Here is a 22743-nt window from a genome sequence, read left to right on the forward strand (position 1 = left end):
TCTCTGTGTAGACAAAACTCACTTGGAAGTCATGGAGACCCACCTGCCTCTGCCTCCCCAGCATGGGCCACCACACAGGCACTGTGGTTGTTCTCTTAGGGAAGGGCTGAGTATAGATCTCAGTGACAGCATTTTCCTAGCATGCTCAAGACTCCAGTGTTCCATGCAGTGCTGGGGGATGGGGTAGGAGAGCTGGACACAGTGGTTCACTCAGCTTTTAGGGGCTCAGGCAGGAGAATTCCTTTGAGTTTATGGCCAGATTAAATCCACAGAAATTACCTACATTTGGAATCACATCCTTCTGAGCTGCATTTTAGCTCAGGTGTCAGCCTCCAAGGGTCCCCAACATTCACCCCTGAACAATTAGGGGTTTGATAAAACACTGGGTATCTCCGGGATACCCAGCAGCCCGGCTCAGCAGTGAGGACCCTCTTCATAGTCTAGTGGTTTGTAGACTGAAGTATACAGCCATGGTAAGGGAAAGTCGCCAAAGAGGATTGTATGAAATGATCCACACATGCCCCAATCACTGCCGGTGATGGTACAAAGAAACGTGGACATTGGAAAGCACGGCACCGAGCCTGCCATGGAACAAGTGTCTGTTGACCATGGATGAGATGGGATGGGAGGAAGGTGCCTTTTCCACGGGAGCCTTGGTCTTATTGGGCCCTTGCCAGGCCAGGGTAGAGCCTGCTCCTAACAGCCAGTGCACTGCTGTTTACCTACTGGGTTTTTACACTGCAGGGAGAAGGGAGCTGGAGGCAGAGGTGCCTGAAATGGACCAAACCCAGGTCCCTCTGCACACCACACCCCTCTTTGCCTTTTACAGAGGCTTATGGAGCCGGCCTCTACCCTGAAAATGACCCTCTCAGGTAGGTGAGGCCTGCTGTCCATTTTCACCACGGTAGACCTACCCATCCTGCCCTGGGACTGGGAACCATGGGCTTTAGTGATAAGAGGATAGGATTGAGAGGTGTTGGGAGCCTTGGGCTGTGGTCAGACCAGTAAGTAGCCTGAGTCCCAGCCCTGCTTCAGGAGAGGCCCTATGTGGGGCTGGACTCCTGTGTCACCACTCAGTGGCTCTGTGTGCGAGAGGCAGGTGTCAGCCATGAGAGCCTCAGCTTTGATGTCTGTGGACCTGGATGGCTTCTTGCTGCTCCCTTAGGCACAGCTCTGGGGGTACTGAGTGCATACCTGCTTTTTGAGTGAGCGTCAGTGGGGTGAAGTCCCACATCGATGGTCATTTGCTGATAGGAAGCTGATCTAGGCTTCAGACTAGACTTGGGCTCTGGTGTTTCAGGCAGGTCCTCAGCTCCTGTGCCATCACTGGTAGCTAGGCCCGGTTATGCCATGGGCAGAAGGTTTTTCATAGGACTGTTGGTGCTTAGGCAGGGGTATGTAGCCATCACCTGGGCACCAATGGTCCTACATTTCTGTCTGTGGCAGTATCTATTGGGCTAGCATATGCTAACTGCCTGGCCTGAGGTCCTTGGAAAGAGGGATAGTTTCAGAGCATTCCATGGCTGCCTTCAAACTTATATATATGTGTCTCCCACCAGTGGGCCTGACCCTGGTCCTCGCCAGCATACTCATAGGAGAGATGGCCCAGTGAGTGGCCTTGCATGTTCTCAGGGGTAAGAAGTTATCATACCTCTTCTATAAACTGTGGAAGACTGAGTGCCCTGCCATTCTAGATATGTGAGTAACTCAGCACTGGTCAGCTTAGTACTGAAATATGTAATATTGCAAACTGATGACTTAAAGAAAGACATGGATCCTAAACAGTCCTAGGAGATGAGGGGAGGGCAAACAGTTTCTCCCAAGATCTCTCCTTGGTCAGCAGATGGACCTGGATTTTCCATGTCTTCACATGGCCATCCTCTGTGTATCTGTGTCAAGGTCTCTTTCTATAGACACTAGTCAGACTGACCTAGAGTCCTCCCTCACTAGTGACCTTGTTTAACCTTATCGACTTCTTTCAAGACTGTTGAAATTTAGACAGTGGTGACTAGAGGACAGGCTCAGCGCATGCAGGCCGTGACATCATCTGGCCCACAGATGAAGAGAGTGACATCCTGGGGGCTGTCCGTCTCTATCATGGTGACCTGTCTTTCTAGGCTAATTGTATTTCTTGTTCCTTCTAATTTAAGCAAATTACAGCCCTCAGCTTATATCAATGGGTCCCCATGGTGTCATGCTGTGATACCATACTGCACTCAATCAAGAATTTGGATCCAGAAGTCAGGCATGGTGGTGCATACCTTTAGTCCTAATACGTGAGAAATAGAGGCAGGAGGATCTTTGTGAGTTCAGTCCAGCCTGGATTATATAGCAAGGTCAAGGACAACCAGGGCTACATAGAGAGACCCTGTCTCAAAAAACAAACAAACAAAGATGGAGCTTGGTGAGTAACAGTTTGAATGTGCCTCTTGCTGCACTAGCCACTCAACTCCCCAAGAAGATCTGTGACCCAAACCAGGGTAACCAACTGTGGGGCCTGTCTGCTGGGAAGCTGTGCTTTTGTGGAGGTTGGGATGAGCAGGACATTCCTGTCACAGGCAGGAAAGACGTGGTTAAACTGTTTGGTTTCATGTCCAGGCTTCTGGAATAATGGGTGTTGACCAGTTCCTGTGGTGGCTGCCACACAGGGCAAATGGGTCAGACCTGGCTTCTGGATTTCCTGGGGACCATTGGACTAGCCCCCTACAGCACATGCTGACCAAGGATTTCTTTGTGTAGGGACTAGGCTGGGTGTAAGGCCCTGGTGTGGCTTTTGCCTCTGAGGACGTTGTACAGGAGAGGTCAACCTTAGAGTGCCCAGAAACCTTTAGAGATTCTGGAAACAGGCTGGGAAGAGGGGTTCAGGTGTCAGGTAACTTGGCAGCTGTGCTCACCTCTGTACCAACTCTCACCAGGACAGTGACTTGGAACCTCTGTGAGGACTCACCAATCCTTCACAGGGGCGGAAGGCCAGCAAAAGCAGGCTCCGTGTTGGGGTTTTGTGCCTGTCGCTGTCAGCGGTATTTGCTGCAGTCTCAGATGGTCATTTCTCGTGCTTCTAATGCTGGCTGGCGAGGGGCGGGAGGGCAGCTGAGGGTGATAGGAAGGAGGCCCTTTCTTCTGATGGGAGGCCACCATGACTATCACGTCCAGGCACCCTGCCAAAGACACAGAGTCTCTTTCTTAATTTTGGCAGCTTCTCCAGGGGAGCTATCAGAGCTGAGAAACTAGAACTACCACGTTGGGGGTTGGGGTGAGGCCTGTGCTCAGATTCTGCTGGAGCCCATCGTGTAGCATCCAGGTTCCCCTTCCAGCTCCTAGAAGGTCTGTCTATCTCTTCTATTGCCTGCCTACCTCCCTAGCAGACCGAAACTGGCCTTGTGGGTCTGTAGGACCTACCACTCCCTCATAAGCCAGGAGTCTAGTCCTCTGTTCTGGAACAGTCTAGGTCTCTCTTCCTGCTTCACAGGAGGACACAGGTTTTCTGATGCTGCACGTGCCTCAGAGCCTTCCACGGGAGCTAAGGAGGCCCTGGGCTAAGACCTGTGTGCCAGGAGTCTCCTCACTCAGTCTGTTTCTTTCTCTCCTGCCCAGAACGGAGAGATTTGGCCACAGCCTTGGACAGGGGTACACTGCGGAGATGAGGCATGGAGGGTGGTTGCTCAGACCACCCTGGTTCTGAGTCCAAGACCCTTGTCCCCTTCACACTTTCATTTTTACCCCAAGGCCTGTTTCCTTCCAGAACCTATACCTCTTTTAGGATGTATAGACATCTTTTTTTTTTTCTTTGACTCTGACCAAGCAAGGCACAGCTCAGGCTCCACCTCCTTCAGGCAGGCTTCTATGCTCACATAATACCTGGAACTGATTTTATTCCCTCTGTACATAAATCCTATGCAAGTCTTGCTGGATTTCCTACAAAGCAGCCTGCATTGGAGCTGTAAGATACTATGGGACTCCCTGTTACCTAGGTAATACCTTGGGCTGCAAAGCTGGCACCTGCTTTTTTAGTGAGTCCTGGGTGCAGGGGCGCAGCCACATAATTGGGCTGGAGCTCAGTGTAGTGGGACACACCTTTATCTAGCACTCAAGAGGCAGAGACACGTGGAACTCTGTGAGTTCCAGAACAACCTGCTCTGTATAGAAAGTTCCAGGCTGGGGACTGGAGAGATGGCTCAGTGGTTAAGAGCTCCGACTGCTCTTCCAGAGGTCCTGAGTTCAATTCTCAGCAACCACATGGTGGCTCACAACCATCTGTAATGGGATCCGAAACCTTCTTGTGGTGTGTCTGAAGACAGCTACAGTGTACTCACTCTACATTGTACTCACATATGTAAAATAAATAAAAATCTTTTAGAAAGTTCCAGGCCAGCTAGGGCAACACAGTGAGATCTTGTCTTTAAAAGAGAGCAGGGCCGAGCTTGCAGAACACCCTGCTTGCAACAGCCCTGGCAGAAATGCCATAGCAAACTTGGCTTGAGCTCTGCTAATCTCTCCGTGAGCTTCCTAAAGCCCCAGCCCTTTAGGGACGTGTTCCATAGAATAGTCTCTGTGAGTTCACACGCACCCCTTATGTGACATGTGGAAGGTATCGTGAATAAATACTGAATGAGAAGGCGAATACGTAAAAGAATTCTGGTTTTAAATGTAGTTCCTGGTCCAGAAAAGCCACCTAAGAGCCACCCCACAGTCACAGTGCATTTGGGGCAGGCAGATCACAGGCATGGAATTTGAAGGAAGTGTGAGGCTTGCTCATTGAGTAGGATTCTGTCCAAGCAGGAGAGATGGCCTGAGTTGCCCCTAGGCTTGAGAGTGTCCTTGAGGACCACGAAGCTCTCCGAATGGATAGCTGGCTTTAGGTTTCAAGTATGGGGGAGGTTCCTCTGAATCTTGAGTTTGTTTGCTTTCTTTTTCTCTTGTTTCTCTTCTTTATCTTTTTTTTTTCTTTTTACATTTTTTTTGAGACAGGGTTTCTCTGTGTAGCCTTGGGAACTCACTCTGTAGGCCAGAGTGGCCTTGAACTTAGAGATGGGTGCTGGGATAAAAGGTGGTGCCATCCTTAGCACCCAGTTTGTTTGTTTTTGCAAGGTCAAAACTGCAGCTTCTGCTGTTCTGCTTTGTGCTCCTTGGTGCTGATAAGGAAGGTGATCCCTTCCCTAGTAGGCAAAGCCTCCCAGTTGAGTGCTTCTGCTTTGCACCTTCCTCACACCATCCCAGGCAAGAGCTCCTTCTCTCAGGAGAGCCAGTCTAGAGCAGGTGGGCAGAGAGTGTACTTGTCCAGGAGGGGCTGGGTGACGTGGGTCAGGAACAGCCACCAGGGCAAGCATGGCTTCCTATGTGAGAACCCACGGCTTCTACATGAACCCTAGAACAATGACGTGGACTTGAGCTCAGAGACCCCAACATAGGCAAACGTAGGTGTATACCTGTATGCACACATACACACCCCAAATGGATTCCCTGTTTTGTCAGCCACCGGATTTCTTTATAAGGTAGCTGGAAGTCAGGTGACCCAAAGAAAGGTCATGACATTGGCCAGGAGCCTGGAAATATCTTCCTTCAGAGCAGGCCCACTTTTCCAGCCAGGGCAGGTGTCACTATGCAGGCCTGGAAAGAAACTGTCCCTCTATGGCCAGGGGAGGCCCCCCTCAGAGTGTCAGCCCAATGGAATTCATGCTCCTGCCACTGCCTCCAGGCCAAGACAGCAGTGTCCCGAGCTGACTGGCTGCTCTTGAGCAGGTGGAGGATGGGGCCATGCCTAGGTGTCCTGGCTGGCACTTCACTACCCACATTACCCAGCTAACTCCCTCTTGCATTCCTCCTGTGTGAGCTCAACTGCACTGAGGAAGTGAAACCTCACAGCTGCCCTCTGTGTCACAGGAGGCATGGCAGGTGCCTCAGCGTTCTGTCTCACTTGGCCTTAAGTGGTTTCTGGCATATTCTCCTGTCATTCAGGATGTTCATGTAGCTCAGAGGACTGATCTGAGCTAAGCCTCTTCCTCCCAGGATCCCCAGGAGTGTTCCTAGAGCCAAACTCTTGCTTGGGTCTGCTCCTAGACTCAGTTTCTTCAGCATCTTGCCTTGTAATGTCCCTGTGTGGTTCCTAGGTACTCTTCGGATTGCAGAGTTGAGACAGGTTTCCCCAACCCAATATACATCCACCTCAATTCCCTGTCCCCTGTGCTGCCTCTCTCGTCTCTCCAATCAGGTCCCAACTGTCCTCACACTGCCTGGTATACAGACACAGGAATTGGGCCCTGGCGGGAGCCTCCTTCCTTCCCTTCATAATCAGAGGGTTGAACAACAGGGAGGCTCCTCTCAACTACCTCTTTGACCCTTGACTGGAATCTCTACAGCCTGGGGCCTTTTTAATGTATCCAGCTTGGCTCTGCTCAGACCCTCGCAGCTTCCTATCCTGTGAGGGACTTTACTATACTCACTTCCTCTCCTGTTTGCTCCTCTAGGCCTTTCAGGGCCGCTTGGTTGGCCGGGGGCATTTACACTGTGCTGGCCTGCCTGCCTCCTGTTTTAGTCATGACAACCGATCCTCCCTATCCTCCTGTCTCCAGTTCTGTTAGAGCCCCTATGCCTTCTCTCCCTAGTTGCTGGTTGTGGGATGGGACCTGGCGATTGGTTGGTTGCTGAGTGTTCATTACATGTGTAGACTCCGGGCTAGCATGAAGAGGTGGCCTGGAAGACAGTGCCACCAGCCCTGTAGATTTGACTGAGAAGTGTTGCTGTGTGAGGTTCCTGTGTTCTGAGAGCCCATGTGGAGTGCCGGGTCAGCAAGCCAGACCCACATGTGAAAGGGATGAGTGGGTGGCAGCTTAGAACTGAAGTATTCATTCCCCCAAGAATGAGGGAAGGTCTTTATTCCTCCTGGTGAAGGTATCCTGCCATACCTAAGGGCAGGCCAATACAGAATGGATCCAACAGTAGGCTTTCCAGAGCCAAGCCCCATTATGGGCCCTGGCCCTGGTGTCCTTAAATGTCCTTCTTATCTGTTATGCTGGTCCTTCCCTGAGACCACCGGTTGGACTGAGTTGGTGTAAATCCTGGTGGCTTCCCTTCCTGTTATCCTCAAAAAGAGTCAGGCTCCTGGTATGGCAGCGTCTCCCCCCGACCCCCAGATTAGGACATGTCTGGTCAGGTTTTCTTTCAAAGTTCCTCCTGGGGTCTCCCCTGACTGGCATAAGCTGTTGACAGCCTGTGGGTATTCTGCTGGTAGGATTCTCGTTTGGCTGCTGTTTGTGTGTGCCTGTTTTTATGCCATGTAATTAAAACATTTATTTGGCCTTCACAGTGAAAATCTAATTTCTTGAGTCTAAGAACTGCCGATATTGGCACAGGGACTGCAGTCCGTCGGGTAAACAGATCCGGAGCCTGTTGGATTGTTCATAGTGTGGTATTTGTAAATCAGGTTGTACACTGCTGTAATCAGAGCTGATGTTGGTAATTGGTGTGTTGAGTTAGGGTGGTGGTGTGGGGGGCGTCGCTGAGCATTTGTGTGTGGCCGATGGGTAGCCTCCCACGGCTGACTCAGCCCCACCAGCCTGGTGCCTCAGAAGCCAGGCCTGTGAGTGCTGCCTGTGCCACGAGGCCCTTCGAGGACCCCTTGTTGCTCTGCAGACAGCCTCTACAACAGCGCCCTGTCCATGCCGGGGTGCAGTGTTCACAGCAGGCAGAACTGGGCTTCGACTTGGGGAGATGAGCAGTGTCCCTGATCCCATCCAGGCTGAGCCCTCCCAGCTATGGGTGGATGGTGGTGAGGTGACATGGCTTTCTCTGTTTTGTTTTTTTTTTCCAGACCATCATGGAGCAGTTCAACCCCAGCCTCCGCAACTTCATCGCCATGGGGAAGAACTATGAGAAAGCACTGGCAGGTATAACTGGCCCCAGCTCACAGATGAACTTCCTTCCAGCCTCTTAATACCTGGGGAGAAGTTACTGGGCCTCATCTGAATGAGAATGAGAATGAGTAAAGGGTGTGTGCACTCTGGTGCCCAGAGTCTGACCCTGTGACCACAGGCCCCTACTGTGTAGGCTGGTCTCAGTGCTGGCTACTTCCGTCCCAACAAGCAGGATACTTAGAGACAAGGGTATCGATGTGTCTGTTCTTTGGAATTTCATGCAAAGTAAAGCATCAAGGTTGGTGCTGGTAGGAACAAAGGAACCCCAGCACTACCAAGTGGCCTCCAGTACCATAGTCCTTCAGCTACCCTAATCTAGCCTGTTGATGGCTGCTCCAAGCAGAGCTGACCCTGTAGTAAGACCATGGCAACAATCTCCTGAATAGTCCCAGAGGTCACTGAGGTGAGGCGTAGGAGGAGACTATCTCATGAGTAGGCCTGGTCTACTTGAACTCACAGCACTGAGCCAAAGCCCTGAGGGCTGGCCTCCTGATTGTTTGAGACACATGGAGGATGTTAGGAGGGCTCCCCTGTGCTCTCCTAGGGCCACTGTCCTACCCCTCTCTGCAGCACTGGACTCAGTAGCACAGCCCCCAGAGACCTGTAGGATCCCAGGGATCCTGAGTTCAGATTCTGTCCCCGAGGGATTATCACCTCCTTTGTGGAAGAAGACAATTTACAGGGTCTTCACGCCATCGAGGCCCAGGCTGTGAGTTCTCAGGTTGCTTAAAGAAGTGGCCACAAGGGCTAGGGAAGCAGCTTAGTCTACTGGCAAGGCTCTTATTACCACAGGAGCATGATTTCCTAGCTTTCAGCAAATTCCAAATACAGCCACATATACCTGTAACCATAGCAAGGTGGGCATGGCAAAGGAGGGGCTTGCCAGCTAGCAAGCTCCAGATTTGGCGTGAGACCTCGTCTCAAGGGACTAAGACAGTAGTGGCAGAACAGGATCTCTTTTCCCCATGTACACAGCAATGCACACCCCTCCATACACATAGGGGCACACAAACACAAAAGAAGTGCCCATGTGTGGCTGGGGAGATGGCTCAGTCAAATGCTCGCACTCAAGCTTGAGGACCTGGGTTCTAACCCCCAGCCCCATGTAAAAGCTGAGCATGGTAGTAAGCGACTGCAGCCCCGCTAGTGCTGGAAGGGGCTCCGCCAGGGGAGGTGGTACCTGCTCCTCTCCTGCTTTGTGATTTCTTTTGCTTGTGGGGTGTTTTTGAAATGATCTTGCTGTTTAGCTCAGATTGGTCTCATGCTCTCTGCTGTCCTGCCTCAGCCTCTCAGGCATCGAGATTACTAACATTTGCAGTGATGCCTGGCTTGCCCTCAGCTTCCCTGGTGTGGTAAGAGGAACTGCCTTTCCAGTCAGGCTGTAACCTCCAGGAAGAAGCCTCTGGAAGCAGAAGTATAGTGTGGAGACCAACAATGAGGCTTCTATCCTGTCCCCTAAGCCACCCCGCTGTCCCCACACAGGCCATGATGCTCCAGTTCTCCCACCGAAAGAGCTTTCTGGGTCCTTGAATGAAACCAGCTGTTTCTGGCCTGACGTTCTGGTGGATTGTGTCTGGTGGAATTGGAAGTCTCTACCCTGGTGTGGCCCTCCGTCAGTAGATTTCTGTGCCCCCATGTCCTACATCTGAGGTGTGGCCTTACCTTCTCTGGGTATAATGGAGGAGGGGTAGCAGTCTCCTCCGCTTTGATGTTGCCCGCCAACTCCGTGATGCTCAGGCACGGATTTCCTTCCAGACCCTTCCGGCTGTCCCTTGTGTTCTCATGTGGTTGTCCAGGCTGTGTGTGGACAGGCTGGATGGTTATTTCCTCTTCCTGTTTTCTCTGGTTGTCTGGGCTTAGTCTCACAGGCTACCCGCACCACCTCAGCCCCTCAGCCTCCAAGTGCCCAACTTGGGTTCCTGTAGTATTTTTTACTTCCATTTGTTTTAAGAAGCCCACCCTCCAAGGCAGCAGAAACTCCTCAGTCCCCCAAGGACATGGTCTTGTACCACAGAACAAATTGTGTGCACTTAATTGGAAACCTTTGATAGAGTGCCCGGTTACAAGCCTCTGACAGAGTTCTGTGGAAAACAAATTAAAGCTTGTGGTGGCAACACTGGTGGCTGCTTCCCATGGCCCTGCTCGCCAGACCTGGCTGCCTCTTCTTCCTCCCTGCCTGGCATAGTTTGAAGGGTAGGTAGGTGGCTGTCCTCAGATGAAGGAGTGTGCCAGGTCCTCCAAAGAAGTCTAGACCTGGTGGCTGTATGCTCGTTCTGTCAGCAGCTTGTTCCTGCACCGGGCTGGTGGGAGGAAGAGGCGGGTGCTGAGCCTTCCACACCCAGTTCACCAGTTCCTCTGATACCCAAAAGCTCCTCTGGCTACTGCACTGTGGATATGATGCCCTTAGCGTGCTTTGGGCAGTAGCACCTGCTCTTGGCTAAGACCTAGTCTGAGACTGAAGACACTGACTCTCTCGACTTGGACTCTCTGGATAAAGCAGTGGCCTCCTGCCTTTCAGATTTGCCTTGATCTTGCCCAGGGTCTGTAGGCGCTTTGTTTGCTGTAGTACACTTAAAGCTGCACTCCCTCCCCCTGGTTAAACAGCACATGACAGGGCGCCATGCTCTGCAGTTTGACTTGAATAGCTCTGGACCTGCACAGTACACTGTGTTCTCACAAATAAAAGGAACCCTCGTGATGGCAGCGGAATAAGAGTATCAACAAGAAACAGTGCTGTCCACAGAGGTGATGAAGCTGGAGCACTCCTTGAGCTTGTCCAGGCTTGGGGTGGGCTCGATGCGGTCCGTCTGTGTGGGCAGCAGAGCTCTTCTGGGTTCTGTGCAGTAACTGCTCTCTCCTCTCCCCTCAGGTGTCACCTTCGCTGCCAAAGGCTATTTCGATGCTCTGGTAAAGATGGGGGAGCTGGCCAGCGAGAGCCAGGGCTCTAAGGAACTTGGTAAGACCCTTGGCTGGGAAGAGGACCCAGAGGCCCCCCAGAATTGTTGGATATATCTGGGCAGGTCTGGAGTGCTGGATGTTGGAATGAAGACCAGGTTTTATCTGTTAAATAAGAAAAGTAGTTTTAAAATGGTAGAGTTGGTGAGCGCCACTGTCTATCGAAAGTAGAATGAACCATGCAACCTTAGGGCACTGCTTGGAGCTCACCATGGTGGGCTGTCTCCCTTGAAGAGCATGGCTGGGCACAAACAGACACAGGCAACGCCACATTTAAGGACACTGCCAACACTTAAGTGGCAGATATAAGGGGCCTATATGGAAAGTTGGACTAAAGTGATCCCTAACATACTGAGTCATTCCTCGCATGAAACCAAGTGAAAGTGGAACCCCCAGAGGGCGCACCCACACACACAAACTTCATAACACAGAGACTTAGGAGGTGCTGGAATGTAGACTTCCCAAGTGGTCTTTATTCTCATGCTACCTGTGTTTTACTTGGGCTCCTGTGAGGTGATGTTGCAAGCTGGGCTTTAGTGTTTTCTTGGTTTTCCTGAGCAAAGATGTGGGTGCTGATGTGGTTGAGGTCTCCTCTCCCTCACAGGGATGTTGGGCTATGAGTTAGACTGTGGCATGCAACCCTTTGTTTCTCTGCAGCTCTCAGGCTGTCCTCAGACACAGAATAAATTGGCCTAGACCAGCACTTGGTTTCTTCTAGCCAGGGGCACAGAGGACAAGCTTCTGCATCTGACCTTTTCCACAGAGGCAGCCTCCCTTTGGGACCTTTCCAGGATGTGGTCCCTGTCTGGCCAGCAAGGATACCAGGTAGATGTGCGCAGAAGGAAGCAGATAGAAATGTTCTAAGAGACCCAGATAGTGAAGTTTGGGATTAGTAGTTCCCCTGAACTAACAGGAAGCCTGGGTTATATTGTTGGGACCGAGGAACTGAAATTTTTTTTCCCCCAAGACAAGGTTTCCTGCTGGTGCGTCCCCAGTGCTGGGATTAAAGGCGTCACCACCCCTACTTAGAACTGAATTTCTTTATGCATATGTTCATTCCAGCTCTCAGACTTTTCTGCCAGGCTTGAAGGCAGAGATCTAGGTCCTCTTTCACTAATAGGTTCGTTGGTGTGGTTCACAGGGCACATTTCACACTGGAAGTGAACCACTCACTGGGCGTGGTTGTGTGTTTGTTCCCATTCTCTGTATCTAGCTTCAATTCTTCTTTTTACTGTTGCGATTACAGGCAGGTGTCACTGCACCTGGCCGGTTCGTCTGCTGGCAGACATTGGAGTGGTTTCTGACCTGATTGCTGTGAATAGTGCTGCATTGAGCGGAGTGTCAAGTATTGGTGTGGGCTTACATTCCATTTCTCCTGGGCAAATACCTGGGAGTGGAGTTGCTGGAGCAAACGGTTGGAGTCTGTATTAAAGCAGCACTGCTTTGCTTTAAAAATAAGTCAGCCCCGTTACCCACCCCCTCCCTGCCCACGTCTCCCGCTCAGTCAGCTGCTCTGTTCCATGTGCTGTTTGCTTCCAAGTGTCTGAAAGGCAGGTTCATGCTGTCTCTTCCTTTTAACTTTATGCTAAGGAATTCTCAGGATGGGGGCTGCTTTCTGATGCCGTCCTCTTACCTTACCCAATATAACTATTAAAACCTTTGCTAAAATCAATACACAGCCTTGATAGCTTTGTTTTATGATAGTAATAAAGTTCTCTTCCCAGCTGAGACCCATAATCCTTTGAGATTGCTGGGTCTCACTGCCTTGTTGGGGGAGTGGAGCAGCAGCTGCAGGTATTAGAGGATGATGCGTGGAGGGTTTCCCGTGTGTGCGATGGTGAACCTGCCCATTCCTCCATAGTCAGGCCTCCCCATCCCTGCCCCACCTCCAGGTAACCTCTCATCGTTCTCTGTGTGGTTGCAGGTCTGTGGAAATGCATTGCTGCACTGGGGCTCGGTGGGCTCCCTTGCCTGGCTGCCCTCTTTTTTTTTTTTTTTTTTTTTTAAGACTTATTTCTTTACTATATGTGAGTACATTGTCCTCAAACACACCAGAAAAGGGCATCAGATCTCATTACAGGTGTTTGTGAGCCACCATGTGGTTGCTGGGATTTGAACTCAGGACCCCTGGAAGAGCAGTCAGTGCTGTTAACCACTGAGCCATCTCTCCAGCCCCCGCCCCTCATACTCTCAGGCCACGTCTGCATACCCTCGCCTGTGAGGGCCACCTGGGCTGCGCCATCTGGGGTTATTTCCAAATTTATATTTCTCTAATTAATGATGTTCAACATCTTTTCAGTGTTCAGTTGTCCCTTATCTTTAGTAAAATGTAAACCAAAGAGCCAGGCATGGTGGCACACGTGTACCTTTAATCCCAGCACTTGGGAGGCAAAAGCAGGCAGATTTCTGAGTGTTTGAGGCCAGCCTGGTCTACAAAGTGAGTTTCAGTACAGCCAGAGCCACACAGAGTAAATCCTGTCTTGAAGAAAAACAAAAATAAATGAACAGTTTTTTAGAAAGATTATTGTACTTACTTGTGTTGAGCAAGTGTGATCGTTCAAACTACTTCTAGGAGGTAATGTCTTCTACCACGTGTGTCTCTGAGAGCGAGCCAACAATTTATTAAGCTTAGTGACATGGGGCTTGCTGAGTTTTCTGGCTGGTCTGGCCTTTCGTTTTGTGCTTTTTTTATTTCTTCTGATGCTATGGATGAAACTCAAGGCCTCGAGCATCTTGTCTTTTTATCTGTCTGTTTTTCTGTGTATGGATGTACTTCCTATGTCTGCCTTACCGTGTATGGTTGTACTTCCCATGTCTGCCCTACCGTGTATGGTTGTACTTCCCATGTCTGCCCTACCGTGTATGGATGTACTTCCTATGTCTGCCTTACCGTGTATGGATGTACTTCCTATATATGCCCTACTGTGTATGGATGTACTTCCTATGTCTGCCCTACCGTGTATGGATGTACTTCCTATATATGCCCTACTGTGTATGGTTGTACTTCCTATGTCTGCCCTACCGTGTATGGATGTACTTCCTATGTCTGCCTTACCGTGTATGGTTGTACTTCCTATGTCTGCCCTACCGTGTATGGTTGTACTTCCTATGTCTGTCCTACCATGTATGGATGTACTTCCCATGTCTGCCTTACCGTGTATGGATGTACTTCCTATGTCTGCCTTACCGTGTATGGATGTACTTCATGTGTCTGCCCTACTGTGTATGGATGTACTTCCTATGTCTGCCCTACCGTGTATGGTTGTACTTCCTATGTCTGCCTTACCGTGTATGGATGTACTTCCTGTGTCTGCCCTACTGTGTATGGTTGTACTTCCCATGTATGCCCTACTGTGTATGGATGTACTTCCTGTGTCTGCCCTACCGTGTATGGTTGTACTTCCCATGTCTGCCCTACTGTGTATGGATGTACTTCCTGTGTCTGCCCTACTGTGTATGGATGTACTTCCTGTGTCTGCCCTACTGTGTATGGATGTACTTCCTATGTCTGCCCTACTGTGTATGGATGTACTTCCTATGTCTGCCCTACCGTGTATGGTTGTACTTCCTATGTCTGCCTTACCGTGTATGGATGTACTTCATGTGTCTGCCCTACTGTGTATGGATGTACTTCCTATGTCTGCCCTACCGTGTATGGATGTACTTCCTGTGTCTGCCCTACTGTGTATGGTTGTACTTCCTATGTCTGCCTTACCGTGTATGGATGTACTTCCTGTGTCTGCCCTACTGTGTATGGTTGTACTTCCCATGTCTGCCCTACCGTGTATGGATGTACTTCCTATGTCTGCCTTACCGTGTATGGTTGTACTTCCCATGTCTGCCTTACCGTGTATGGATGTACTTCCTATGTCTGCCCTACCGTGTATGGATGTACTTCCTATGTCTGCCCTACCGTGTATGGATGTACTTCCTGTGTCTGCCCTACTGTGTATGGATGTACTTCCTATGTCTGCCCTACCGTGTATGGATGTACTTCCTATGTCTGCCCTACCGTGTATGGATGTACTTCCTATGTCTGCCCTACCGTGTATGGATGTACTTCCTGTGTCTGCCCTACTGTGTATGGATGTACTTCCTATGTCTGCCCTACCGTGTATGGATGTACTTCCTGTGTCTGCCCTACCGTGTATGGATGTACTTCCTATGTCTGCCCTACCGTGTATGGATGTACTTCCTGTGTCTGCCCTACTGTGTATGGATGTACTTCCTATGTCTGCCCTACCGTGTATGGATGTACTTCCTATGTCTGCCTTACAGTGTACGGTTGTACTTCTTATGTATGCCCTACTGTGTATGGATGTACTTCCTATGTCTGCCCTACCGTGTATGGATGTACTTCCTATGTCTGCCTTACAGTGTACGGTTGTACTTCTTATGTATGCCCTACTGTGTATGGAAGATGTCTTGTACCACCTGCACCTCTCAAGAGCTGGCATTACAGGAATGCACTGACAAGCTTGGCCTAGTGGTGCTTTTAGGAGAAAGAACAATTCAATTTTAATTTTGAATTTAATTGTTGACTTTAGTTTGGTAGCTTATTGATTTTTATTATGATTCTGGTCACGATTCTTATTATAATAACTTTTCTTTGGAATACATTACAGCCCTTCTAATTATCGTTTGATGTTAATTGATTTGACCCCAAACCGCTGACTGCTCTTGGGATCGCTTTTGTTCGTTCTCTGGGTTCATCTACCCATTTGTTTCTTCTTCCCCCTCTTAGTACCCACCGTCCCTCCAGTGTCCTGGTCACCTGGCTTCCTCCCAGGTGGAGCCCCTGGTCTCTGGGCCGCCTGTCTGCCTTGTTCCTGTGTTACTCTCTGGGGGAATCCTGTTTCTCCTTTAAGGTTCCAAGCAGGGAACTAGGAAATGGTTTTGATGTTTTCCTGTCTCAGGCTGGCTTGGCTGGTGAATTCAGGAAGGATCTTTGTTTGTTAGTGTTTGAAAGCATCATCTGTCACCTTTAACACCGAGTGGTACCGCTGAGGTTAGTACCATATTCATGTTATTCTGTGTTCTTGGTCTTCACACCTTGTAAACTATTAAAAGCATTCTGGGTGCGAAAGCCTCAGTGGTGGGACTGGTCTGTCTGTGATCTGCATGGTCAGGCATCCTAGGTGAAGAGGACCAGCGAGCTACTTGGCAGGGAGCAAGAGAGGAGCAGGCGGTGAGCCTAAGAAGCAGAACTCTGGATAGCCAGGGCCTTGGAATAGCCCGTGCACCACAAGTGTCAGCTACAGGACGGTTGATGTGTGTAGCCTGCTGTTCTTCTGTCCTGGAGCCGTCTGTACGGTCGCCAGCAGTGGGCACATTTGTTTTCGCTGCTGTAGAATATTCCATAAACACATAATTAACCATCTGCTCTCTGGTCTTCTCTTGGTCATACTTGAGGTATTCCCAGTGGGTCTCGCTGTTGTGAGCAAGCTGGTTCACAGGAGACATGAGCTGAGCCTCTTTAGAAGATAAATGCTCCAAGACTCCACGGCCTTCGGAGCATCCACTGGGAAACAGGGCTTGCTTGCTTCCTAGTACCCAGCGTGGCAGCTCTTCCTGACCGTGTCTCTTAGATATTTGTGCTATCAAGTGCATACATGTTGTGCTGTTAATGTTACATGTTGTGTCTGGTAAGCCAGACCACATCATCAGGAGGTGACCTTCTCTGTCCCAATTAGCCTTATTTGTAGTCTATTTTAATACTATTTGGTCTTCTCCTCCTCCTGTCTGTAACTTTGCTCATTTCTGACCACTTGGTCAGCATGGCCAAGATAAGCTGGTCTAGATTTGTAAGGTTCCCACTGAGAACCCTCAAAGCCCCGAGGGAATGTAGCCCCTCCCAAGGCAAAGAAACCTCAGGTCTGCCCCAAGGTAGACACTACCCAGACCAACCTCTATTGCTTCCTAATCACTTGTTTCCAGGGGTCGCTCTTTCTTTTTTGAGACAACGTTTTGCTGTATTGTCTAGGCTGGTCTTGGACTCCTGGTGATAAGAGCTCCATCTTTGGGGTTGGAGACTTAGCTCAGTGGTAGAGTGCTTGCCTAGCAAGTGCAAGGCCCTGGGTTCGATCCCCAGCTCCGAAAAAAAAGAAAAAAAGAAAAAAAGAGCTCCATCTTCCCTGTTCAACCTGTGAAGTAGCTGGGATGTAGGCATGCTGCATCACACCTGTCTGAAATGGTCAGATCTTAACACCCAGCAGAGTAGGGCCTATAAACCCACCCTTTTACTATGGGTCTCTTTCCTGGCCTTTCTGGTTTAGGGCCCTGGCTGCACAGGGCAGAGGTCAGCTGTCAAGCATACAGGAGACCTTACCTGGTCAATTCCTTCCTCCTTCCCTTCTTTTTCTGCCCTACCTCTGCCTCCCAGTGCTTTTCCACATAGGGTGATGCCGAGAAAAGCTGCCCATAGCCCCTGCTCTGCTCACTGGGCAGACAAAGTTGTTAGGGTTGTGTAGGACCCCGTGCTTCCTTCTCATGAGTTACGAGAGTGACAAGCAGCAGCCACCAGCACCCCATCCCAGTCTCTGCAGAGAGTACCTCCCTGGTGCTGGACAGTGAATGCCCAGAAAGTCACCTTTGCTTCAAACGATCCCCTAGAGCCAGTCTTTGTTCCTTCTCTTTCCCCCTAGAGCCACGGCTTTGTTCCTTCTCTTTCTTTTGGAGTCAGTGAATGGCCTGGGCAGTGCCAGCCTTTGATCTCTAGTCTCTCTGTACTGTAGATCCCAGCCTCACAGCCGGAGAAGGGCCTCAGGCCTGCAGGCTCACACAGAGATCATTCTCTCATCTCCACTTGGGGTGGTTTTTTTTCCCCTGCCGTGAGAAAGTCTACAGCTTGTCAGAGCTTTCCTTTGATATAGCAGGCTGCTTAGTCAGGGACAGAGGGCAGCTCTGAGCTCTACATCTTCACACAGCCGTCTGGTGCTCTAGCCGGTAGCCACCCACTTGTTTGTCTGTGGTTGCCTCCCATCTCTGGATCCCTTGCCTCTGTCTCTGTCAGAGTATTCCTCAGTGCCAGAAACAACTGGCAGCAGCTGCGACTGGGCAGGTAAGCCCCGTTTCCTGTGTGTGTTTGGGAGCCGCTTCCACTCTCTTGGGATATTTGTTACTGGGGCTGACTAGAATGATGTGGGTCTCCAGCCAGGCAGGAGCTCCAGGCCATTCATGAATTTGTGGAGACATGCGCTGTTCCTGTGGTCGAGGAACCCTGGGTGGTAGCCTGCTGCTGAGAGCAGGTGGAGCTCAGAGATGGAAGCTCTGCTGTGTGCATTCAGTGAGCCCCACAGAGGCTCTTACTCTCTCGCCTTTGACTGAAGACTGGGATTTGATGCACATAGAGATGTGAGCATCTATGTCTCTGCTCCATAACTGCTGGCTGGCAGCTGTGGGGCTGGCATGGAGGACACAGAGGAGGGCATAAGCCATGGCATACCTTGTTGCTGGGCCTTAGGGTGCCCACCATGGATGTAGTTGTCACACTTGTAAGCAGCTGGACTGTCCATCCTGTACTCCCTCCGCGGGCTGTATACCAACCTGTTGGACAACCACCTGCAGCTCTTCAGTCCAAGGTGGCTATGTGCATAGAACTGGGCTGAATCCGAGACAGGGAGGAGGAGACCAGAGTTCAGGTGTTCATGGTAGGGCGTGCACATCTGAGCAGGTGGGCACATCTGAGCAGGTGTGCACATCTGAGCAGGTGGGCACATCTGAGCAGGTGGGCACATCTGAGCAGGTGGGCACATCTGAGCAGGTGGGCACATCTGAGCAAGTGGGCACATCTGAGCAGGTGGGCGGGTGTTCCATATGCGACTCAACAAGGGTCAGTTAACTGCCCTTGGCCTGTCCTTGGTCATCTTGTGGACTTTGGAAGGTGTGAAATCCGAAATTTAACAGCCACTACAGTGAACAGAGGAGCACCCTGCCTGAGAAGGACTCTCATTCCCTTCATGTGGTCAGGATCCATTGATGCAGTCTGTGTCCCAAGGCCTCAGCATGGATGATTTCCGTGTTTGCACAAGGCTGTGGTCAGGGCTGTCCACTGAACTGACTGTTCTTTTCAACCCTTGCCTGTCTCTGGAGGCTTCTTCAGTACTCTTTCCTTTAAAGGGCTGCTTTGTACCTGCCAGGGCCTGCAGCACACTTGTTTGTAATCACAGGGACTTGTGTGTACTTGCCGAGAGCCCCGGGCCTCAGCTGGGGCTCTGCTGTCTGCTAAGCCTCACAAGACTCCAAGGGGAATGAGCAGATGCTCTGTGCTGGTCACAGCTTGCAAGTAGGGATGCTCACAGACAGGCAACAGCAACCCTGCCTCAAAGTCAGCCTGGCTTCAGTCACTGAGTCTCCAAGCAAGGTGTAACCCGGTCGTGTCCTGCCTGAAGTGAGGAGTTTCTCAAGTGGTCTAAGACTGGCCTGGAGCTACAGCATCAGTTGCTCTCCATCCAGTATCAGGCTCACTCAGCTGGCCGCATTGGGTGGCCCCAGGCATGCAGGTCTCTGGGACAGAGGGGGCTGTAGACTTCTAACCCCAGAGGCCTTCAAGCTGCCCCAGTGGTGCCTATTGGCTTGGGTAGTTTTGAAGGTGCCAGCTGGTTGGACTCCAGTATTTTTTGTGAGGCTGTGAGATGATCTAGCCATGTCTTTCTCCTCTTAGGTCAGGCAGGGCCCATCCACACCTGGCCAGGGAGTTTGAGTATGTCCACCTTCCATTTCAGAGAAGACACTGTGATCCCAGCCTTTCTTTTGGGAACCCGACAGCAACCGTCAGGATCCATCTTAGAAACTGCCAAATGCTGGTAGGCACTGTTTGAAGACCTTAATGAGGTCCACTCACAGGAAGCTGTGACCATTGTACATTGATGAGGAGCCCGGCTGGACTAGCTGCTTGCCCAGGATAGGGACAACAAGGGAATAGAGGGCCCGGCAATGCCAGGCATGGTGGGGCTCCCCTTCCTGGCTAAAGGCACCAAGCTCCCCTAGTTCTCCCTCCCATCTCCACAGTAAAAAGTGAGGAACTCAGGGGCCCCTTGGACTCCAACCAGGGTCCCATGGTCCCATGTTTACTCTAAAAGTATGCCATGGAAGTCTCTGGGCAGTTACCAGGTTAGACTCAGCTGGGGCTCTAGGACTGCCAGCCGGGTGGGCTCAGGTGGCCAGGTCTCTTGTGTGGCAGCCCTGGCCACCTGCTGAGAGTTCTGCCGGCCTCACTGAGGCTCTGTCTGGAGATTAATAGCAGTCTGAATTAGATTTGCTAAAACCTGAGCTGCAGCGGAGTGACAGCCCGAGAAGGCGCAGCAGGTGTCCATGTTCAGCTCCAGGTCTGCTCTGTGGTGGGAATATCAATAAGGATAACAGAGACCGGGCTGGTGACCTGGGGTCTCCTTTCAACTGGTGGGTCCCAGCCATTTCTTGGCAGTGAAGGAGCAGCACAGTTACCTGATTGGAGTACATTAGGCTTAGAGCTTAACGGGCCTGTGAGGACAATGGGTCATCTCTGCTGGCTCTGCTCCTGCTCTGGGAAGCTTGGCTCCTCCTGAGTGCCAGGTTGTAGCCTACAGAGGTGTTCATTGGCTCTTTCAAACCATGCTCCCTTTTAGCATCCCAAAGGCCCACAAGGGATACCACTGAGCATAAAAACCAAGTCATAAGCCGGACCTCTCTGTAGCCAGGATAGCTCTGGGAGCCCCCAGGAGCCTCACAGATCTGTGGTCGGTCATATGCCCCAAGCCAAAGTCTATTTACCACATCCACTGTTCCTCATTGCAGCACCAGCTGCTCACATTTCAGTCAGCAGTTGGCGTGGGGCACTCCAAGTGTGGCCAGCAGCTTCTGTGGGAAGGTCTCTTTCCTTCCCTGGGCTTCCTTCCCCAGGGCAATGGTTGTCAGGAGTGTGGGCACACACACCAGGTACCTGCATTCAGACTACAGCAGCCGAGAGCATGGGGACCCAGGCTTCCCAACAGACCTTTGCCATGAGGAGAGATGGGCTACTGGATGCAGTCAGAAACATGGGCAGGAACCGAGAGGGCCAAGAGTCTTCCAGTAGCCCTAGGTGGCAAACAGTATAGGGCTCTTGGCCAGTAGCAAGACTCAAGAGTCCAGTCTGAGAGGAAAGAAGTCTATGTAGCCCGGTGTCCTAAAGAGCAGTTGTCACAGAGGTTAGGTCATGAGCATTTTGGCACGTATGTGTACAGGAAGGAAGGGAGGTGGCCTCAAACCAGGGACCCCTGAAATCACTTGTTTCTGAGACTTAGTTTAAAGTAGTCTCAAAAATCAAAACAGAAAACAAACAAACAAACAAAAACCGTCCTAAAGGGGAAGGAGGAAGCAGCAGGTTTGCCTCATACCTGTGATCCCAGCACTGGGGAAGCCTAAACAGTATGGATGTCTAGCCCTAGGCTACATGAGAGTCTGTATCAAGAAACTAAAAGAGGACTGAAGAGGTGGGCAAGCAGTTAACCTGGGGTCAGCTTCCAGCATCCATACCAGCTCACAACCAGCTGTGGGCCTGCATGAGGTGCATACACACATGCAGACAAAACACTCGCGTGTATAAAACAAATCTAAAAACAAATTTTAACTAACAGTAATAGGTCCTAACTTTCTATTAACTGAAACCTTTTAATTGCTCTGTGGGCTTGTGTGACATTGTCCTTGGTATAAGTTACACAGTGGAAGCACTTCATCCCTGACCTGGGGTCTCTTGACAGTAGTGCATCACTGGAGAATGGACTCCACCGTGTCCTGGATAGACTACGAGCTGAAGGGAGTGTGTCATAGACAGTCCCACATCCACACAATGTCTAGGAATGCTAGACGCGTCTCTGAAGTGTCGGAGGACAGTGAATGCTGGAGAGATGAAAGGCAGACTGGAGCCCAGTCATCAGACAGGCGCTGGTCTGTGGGACAGCAGCCCTCAGGAAGGTTCTGAGCTGCCTGTTTGACCTTTCACCCCCAGTCCGTCTGCTGGAACTTTTGTCACATCCCCAGGGTAGCTGGGATCCCAGGATGGACTTGGGCGGGGTTCAGCTTGAGTTTCGGGTGTCTTCCACCTCTGTAGTACTTCTTTCTGCACAGGACACAAAAGCTATGAGGTCCTTGTGCTGCCGAGCATGTGAAAGTGCTAATGGCCCAGACGCCTGTCCCTGTTGGGCTTCCTACCCTGTGAAGGAACTTCCTCATACCATCCCAAACCTGGCCAGTGGCCAGTGTTTTCCTGGATACCATTGAGTCCATCTTTGTTCCCCAGTGCTGTGGCACTTGCTCAGGACTCCGAGATGATGCTGTGCACAGCTGACAAAGCAACACTGCTAACCAGTCTTTGGGGTCCACTTGTTCCCTTGGATCAGCTGGTTTAAGGGGTAAATTTACCCAGAAAGAATATAGCAGACTCTATCTGCCCACTGTGGGCAGGAGCTTGTCCTCGCATACAAAGGGTCTAGTTTGCTTTACTAAAGGAGCTTAGTCTCCGTGAATGGGAGTGGGGACATGGCCACTTCCTTCTCTGGTCAGACCTGAATTTCCTTACAGACTTCAGGTAGAAGTCAGACAGGACAGAGGGAGACGATCCCTAGGACAAGGGATCCTGAGAGCCTGTTCCCAATGCTGCTGGAGCTGTGCTTAGGCTCTGACTGCTCACCCACATGGGAGGACATTAGGTCTTGTCCCAGCATCTTAGTCTCTTTGCCACAGTGGGACCTGTGCAGCGGCTGCCACAGAGCTTAGAGCTACTCTGCACCATACCTCAAAGACGTGTGGTCCACGACTAACTAGAGTGCTTGAAAATCTTCAGATGGAGCAATCCTCTGAATGACGCTGGTGCAGGGACCTGAGCAGGCAAAATGGAAATAGTGGCCAGTAACTCAGGACA

At 50.8% G+C, this 22743-nt stretch overlaps 1 protein-coding gene across 17 annotated transcripts in view; it reads left to right on the forward strand.

The window, feature by feature from the left end:
• Nucleotides 1–22743, forward strand: part of Baiap2 (BAR/IMD domain containing adaptor protein 2) — a 67563-nt gene that overhangs the window by 6807 nt on the left and 38013 nt on the right. For 10 of the 17 annotated variants that reach the window (XR_015630153.1, XR_015630154.1, XM_087569485.1 and 7 more), the window contains 2 exon segments: nucleotides 7808–7883; nucleotides 10780–10866. Coding sequence is in view for 15 of the 17 variants with exons in the window: in XM_087569485.1 (XP_087425611.1) it covers nucleotides 7808–7883; nucleotides 10780–10866 (163 nt within the window). In the remaining 2 variants the exon portion in view is untranslated. 17 annotated transcript variants of the gene reach the window in all.

The sequence above is a fragment of the Rattus norvegicus genome, chromosome 10 (genome assembly GCF_021556685.1).
Source record: "Rattus norvegicus strain SHRSP/BbbUtx chromosome 10, alternate assembly SHRSP_T2T, whole genome shotgun sequence".
NCBI lineage: Eukaryota > Metazoa > Chordata > Mammalia > Rodentia > Muridae > Rattus > Rattus norvegicus.